Genomic DNA, 6282 nt, shown 5'->3' with positions numbered 1-6282 from the left:
GACCAGTGCAAATACCTTTGCTACCTGCACGAGTGGCTTATAACAGCCTTCAGAAGCAGCTGGAAAGAGTAGAAATTGGCCAAATAGACAGATAACATGTCAGGGGTGTTGATCAGCTTAAGGTGTACAGTTCAGGAGTAGTTAAATGTACATACATGTATGTACTAGTACTATTTTGCCAATTTCTACTTCTTCCTTCTGAAGCCTGGTACAGGTTAATCCCAATGCTACTAAGTAAATATGCTACGAAACTTCCTCTCCATATAAGAAATGTTCCATTTTGAGGACTGCAATTTCGACAATCTCTTGAGTCTCCTGAGACACCCCACCTTCATAAGCTGCCACTGTTTACAGGAGAAGACACTGATGTAGTCCTTACAGTCTCTCCTCTCCGCCAGGGCCATGTACGAACCATCTCGGGTGAAGTCTAACACTACAGGGAACAGAGAAACAAATGATTCAGTATGGGAGAAACTTACTCAACTTTTACACCATGGTTTATCAGTATGTTTCATACATTTCTGGCAACCACATCCTTGAACCCTGATCATACCAGGTCAAAACTCTGTCAATTAACCAACCCACTCACTTTGGAACCCAATAATACAATCTCCCCCTAAACCAGCGCTGCCCAAAAACATACATTTGTACTTCCAATCTGGTACTTTTCCCAATGCCATATCATCATGAAAGAAGTTGTTACTCATTCCTTGACAAAGACTGGAGTTGTACAGTTGAAAAAAGTCCAATTTCTTGTGTTGAAAATTACAGTTCAATCTTGCTTTGTAATAACTCAGATGATCTTTGAAGTTCATGATATCATTTGTTGTACGTACTTTTCTTGCCCTGCTTGGGGTACTTGATGTAGGAGACAGACTTGTTGATGAGAGACCAGACCGTGATGCGCAGCTGGAAGTTAGCGAAGGTAAGGATGTGGCGACTGTCGGGGCTCCAACAGACAGACTCCAGCCCTGCTGATCCCTCGTCTATCTTACAGGTCCACTCAGGCTGATCTATGGACCACACCTGGGGGAATAAGCTGTGTGTTTAGTACTACTGTAGTGTTTATACTGTACTACTGTTACTGTACTGTTGACTGTCAGGACTCCAGCAGACAGACTCTAGCCCTGCTGATCCTTCGTCTATCTTACAGGTCCACTCAGGCTGATCTATGGACCACACCTGGGGGAATAAGCTGTGTGTTTAGTACTGTAGTGCTGTAGTATTTATACTGTACTACTGTTACTGTAGTGTTGACTGTCAGGGCTCCAGCAGACAGACTCCAGTCCTGCCGATCCCTCGTCTATCTTACAGGTCCACTCAGGCTGATCTATAGACCACACCTTTGGGGGAGAAATATAGCCAAAATTGTACTACTGGGTGACTCTCAGATTGTAAGGTTTGAACTGATGATCACACCAGCAAGGACCCCTTTTCTTTTTGATAACATGTGCTGGGATCTTTAACATGCTCGAGGTGTGGCTCTCCTCAAATGGAGACTTCCAGCTAGTTTTATGTCCTATCTGAGAGAACGTTCCTACTAAAGCTAGGTTCATTTTCACCTGAGTTGAGGGAGCAAGTAGGCGTAAAGTCCTGTTGACACAACTGTGGGGCCTACCTGGGATTTGAACCCAGAACCTTCAGTCAGCTGACAAGACCACCTCACAACCCACCTGAAACAGGTGCAAACTCACCTGAGTCATCCCCCTCTTGTACATACCACAGAGGATGAACTGTGAGTCAGGTGACCACTGCAGCTGCTACATGGCATCCAGACAGGTGTACAGGTGCTAACTAAACCTGATACAGGTATGAGCTTACCAATCACCTGAAACAGGTGCAAACTCACCTGAGTCATCCCCCTCTTGTACGTGCCACAGAGGATGAACTGTGAGTCAGGTGACCACTGCAGGTGCTGCACAGCATCCAGACAGGTGTACAGGTGCTAACTAAACCTGACACAGGTGTGAGCTTACCAATCATCTGAAACAGAGGTGCAAACTCACCTGAGTCATCCCCCTCTTGAACATGCCACAGAGGATGAACTGTGAGTCAGGTGACCACTGCAGGTGCTGCACGGCGTCCAGACAGGTGTACAGGTGCAGGATCTGCAGAGTCCTGACGTCACGCACGATCAGACGGTACTGCACACAGTTGGCCTGGGGAAGTACGGGGAAACATTCAGCTTTTTTTTGGTGTAGGCTATAAAATTCTCGATATCATTTCTATTTGTATGTAATACTGGTCAAAACCCCTCACTGGGGCATCATGACCAGGGTGCTGGGTGCACGGCTAAGTGCGGCCGGTGGGGTGATGGTGCTGAAAAGAACACATGAAAACAACAAAGTGCAAGAAAGAAAAAAAAAAAGAACCGAAATTGTGCTTAAACTCTATTTACATGGCCGCACTTGAAGTCCTGATTACCTCTGGGGGCAGGGATGGCCCATGTACTGGGCCAGCCCGAGCTTAAAGCTATCTACTGTTGTCGCTGTGACTATGTGTGCTGGTAAAGTATTCCACTCCTATTCTTGGTGCCAATTTTTTTTAATGGCACCATAAAAATGGCATAATTTGACACTTGGAAAGGGTAAATTAGTTCCAATTCTCTAAGAAAATGGCCAAATTATGCTGTTAACACATGTTACAATTTATCAACCTAAGGTATGATGCAGATAGAAGTTCACACAACAAAAAATTATTTTGAAAACATAGTTGGAAGATATTCTTACTCACCAAGTATTTTCCATTTGGGGAAAACAGGCACAGGCCGTTTGTTTGTTGGAAGAGGTCAGAAAAGTTCATCGTCTTTGGATAGTTAATTGTTCAAATATTGTCTATAAATCAACAAACATGCCGAAGGGGCTTAAAACGTCGCAAAGTGCCGTATTTTTGTCAGAAGTGTTTCTTCTAGCGTGAACAACCCGGAAGTGGCGCCATTTTCGAAATTGAGCGGTCCCGTGGAGGATGATGGGATAAAGGATGAACCATTATGGAAAAGGGGGTGTCTGGACTTGGCTGAATTTATTCTCCAAGCAGATGTTGGGAGGCAAAATTGCAACATTTTTCTAGTTCCCGGTGTTTGCCACAAACGACGAACGATCACAAAGGGGCCTATAGAGGACTACAACCTTCTTGGTGATAGTAATAATAGGAACTCCAGAAAGTCTCCTTTAGTTTCTGGAAATAGGAAATATTTTACAGATTGGAAAAAGTGGGAATATTGCCGGAAACTACTAAACGGCTTGTTATTGTTGCATAACAAATCTGTGGCCGGCTAACTACTTTTATAGCATTTCCTTTTTTGCTATCATTTTTGGGATGACATATCAGTAACGTTTATTTGTAATAATAAGCTACATCATGTATGTTACTTGGTTTCTTGGGGTCAGACCACTCAGACGGAGGGAAAAGTAGGTTAATTAATCTCCAAACAGATGTTAGAGACACAGATCACAATATCTCCATTACAGAATCTCATCTGGGACCACTTAAAGCCCTTTCCCGCCAAAACTCCGAAAACATGCCCATGTCATTTCATGTTGCTGCATGTGCAGTTTTCGTCTGACCTTTCACCTCCAGCTTATTTACCCTGTAGCCTGCCGCCAAACCTTGCAAAGTCGGTTCGTCTGCCTTTCTCCTACAGTCTATTGCTGGAAATCAAAACGGATGAAATCAATACACAATCTATTTATGTTTGGATTATAATATTTACAGTGGATGTTTTTGTTATTTGAGTATGGTTGTTGAAGGCAAATGCGTTGCGCACTATTTTGTCTCTTCTGTGCGGAGCGATCCTGGAAGACTGAGCACAGCATGTTGATACATTTCTTCGTCCATGTGATGGGACAGGAGCAAATCCGCGGCCAAACACAGGTTTGTTTTGTTCGATTTTTCCCGATTTTAGCGCAATCTGAGCAACTTTTCCTGTAACCATAGGGTGTTGTGTATGCTTGAGACTCGATACATGAGGTAGGGAAGCCTGTTAGGTGAAAACTCTGGCAGTTTTGAGGCATTTGTGAACACATTTTGGGGAGTGACCCTCCCATCTTTCTTATCAGGGTATGTACAGTCCCCTGTGGAACCCGGCATTTTACTCAAAGTTTACTGTTGTCAGAACTTTCTTACAGGTTTTTAGATGTAACACACGGTCTTTGGGAACTCTGTGCTGGCGTCTTGTACAAGTTTTTTTTTTAAAAAGCTGTTGCATTTTGGTAACACTCGGGATCGCAACTTGTTTTCCCCTTTCTCCCAGGCCAGCTGATCGGGCGGACAAAGCAGTCAGTTTCAACAACAAAAGGGAGTTTGCAACCGGCGTAAACAAATCAAAACTTAGATCAAGTTAAGATCTTATTACTCCGTGAAGGAGGTCAGGACCTCCGGACGGAGTGTTGTAATCGGCTGATTTTTCATGTTCGCAGTCAAAACACTGGGTTCTCTTTGTGTAATCGGCACGCAATTTTATACGCCGTCTGTGGGCATGCCCGTGTTGATGCACGAATGTGTATTTTTGCCGTTGCTGCTTTCGCGGTCAATGTAATATTGCAGACGCACCCCTATAATTACGAGGCGATTTGGAATGGTCCAGAAAAACGCGTTGTTTGGAATAGCAGTGTAAGTTCATGCAGATACGGGGTGGTTTTTATAAGTGGTTCCAGATGTTTTTGCCCATGGTTAAGAGATGCCAAGTTTTTTGGAAGATGTTCGCAGCCAAAACGCATTCTTCCGTACGTCGCATTTTTGTGTAATTTCGCATGTGGTGTGGCATTATGTCCGGGATGATGCACGTCTGTTTATTTTTACCGTAGCTGTTTTGATATTGGAGTAAATGGTTATTTTCGAAACATCCCCATGTCGTTGAAATGTTGTCGTCCGTTTATGTCACCGGTAGTAAGTCGCGGCGGGGCTGATGGGGACGGAAATGTGGGGTGGTCAGAGGTCAACATTAGGAAATGTTAATACCGATGACGTATGTATGTTAAATCCTATCGATTTCAAACTGGTCGGGTGTGGCGACCTAGTGGCGGCGTGTATTTAGTCACGTAGCAACTGGCTGGTCGTCCTAGCAACGAGCATGCTGGCTGCTTGACTGTACACATGGGCAATATTTTTGGGTTGGGCCGCTCCATAGTGTTAGTGGAGCAGCTCTTTGGAAAAATGGACAATATTTTTGAGCAACCCATCAATGTGTTTTGCCTCGTGGTCGGATGTGGTCTGGGGCTGGTAAACCACACATATTAGTAGATCGGATAATTTAATGATTTGCTAGTTGTAAAGGCGTCTTGTAGTATGAGCCGGTATATGAAGAAGTAGCCTGTGTTACACAATCATGCTTTCGGCCGGATTGATGTGCAACTGTTACTAATTGCGGGGACTGCGCTAATGCCGACCAGTCGCGCTGTCCTGATACACCGCGAATGTGCGAGTGTTCCCTGTAGACAGTCCCGGGAAGCACATTCCAGGAGCCAAACAAAAATACGTTCATGAGTCCAAAAAACCGAAACGTGAAAATCGGATGATCGGACCTGATGTACATTTCTCTTTCTGTAGATTGTACACACAATACACACATCTTAAGATAATCTGACCATGGCATGTAAAAAAAAAGTAACCCTGAATCATACTAGATCAGCGTAAATGCATGTTTATGCGTTCAAAACAAGAAAAGAATTTGTTTCCCGGTATTAATCTCTTGAAACACGGCGCTGAATATTGACGCAAAAATATTTCGGGCATCGCGCGCCCTTCCCCGTTGTTTAGACTGTATGCAAATCCCGCGTCACCTGTCGGCATTTCGCATCTCTGATTGGTTGTTGCGTCTTAAGATGACTGAGCCGACGCGCGTTTAAACAATTTTTCTTTGTTCGATTTATCACACTTCACAGATAATTGTCGCCAATGGCTACTTCTTTTTGTTGCAATATATAATACTTCACGGAGAATTGTCGCCTATGGCTTCTTGTTTGGTGGTTATTTTCTTACATTTCCGACAACTACTAAAGCACAAGGTCAAATGCAAACTCTGTCTACATAAATTTTGTGAATAACTTGCTGATATTATAATATTGATATAATAAGCACATCTAAATTATAAACTTCAAGTGCCCGGCGGGACCCCTAAACAAACTTTTTTTTCAAACAAATTTGGTATGTATGTATTCGTCAGTAAAAACTCATCCCATCCCATCGATCCCAGCTGTATCAATGTTATTACAACAGAGATATTATTCAATATGTTCAGAGTTTTGGCAAAAATCACATGCTTGCAATATTCATGCAGGGTCA

At 43.5% G+C, this 6282-nt stretch overlaps 2 protein-coding genes across 2 annotated transcripts in view; one reads left to right on the top strand and one right to left on the bottom strand.

Annotated features, from left to right (window-relative positions):
• The window catches only part of LOC109484116 (WD repeat-containing protein WRAP73-like), a 6292-nt gene extending 3329 nt beyond the window's left edge, over window positions 1-2963 (bottom strand). Inside the window, exons 1-4 of the mRNA XM_019787337.1 lie at window positions 2734-2963; window positions 2007-2159; window positions 837-1026; window positions 325-433 (exon numbers count right to left, since the gene is read on the bottom strand). Of these exons, the coding sequence (XP_019642896.1) occupies window positions 325-433; window positions 837-1026; window positions 2007-2159; window positions 2734-2802 (521 nt within the window). The 5' untranslated portion in view covers window positions 2803-2963. The remainder of the gene's footprint in view (window positions 1-324; window positions 434-836; window positions 1027-2006; window positions 2160-2733) is intronic.
• An 806-nt stretch (window positions 2964-3769) lies between these two features.
• The window catches only part of LOC109484141 (tumor protein 63-like), a 19524-nt gene continuing 17011 nt past the window's right edge, over window positions 3770-6282 (top strand). Inside the window, exon 1 of the mRNA XM_019787362.1 lies at window positions 3770-3873. The gene's annotated coding sequence lies outside the window, so the exon portion shown is untranslated. The remainder of the gene's footprint in view (window positions 3874-6282) is intronic.

This window comes from Branchiostoma belcheri, unplaced genomic scaffold, assembly GCF_001625305.1.
Source record: "Branchiostoma belcheri isolate BF01 breed outbred unplaced genomic scaffold, Haploidv18h27 scaffold69, whole genome shotgun sequence".
NCBI lineage: Eukaryota > Metazoa > Chordata > Leptocardii > Amphioxiformes > Branchiostomatidae > Branchiostoma > Branchiostoma belcheri.
This window is presented reverse-complemented; position numbering and strand designations above follow the sequence as displayed.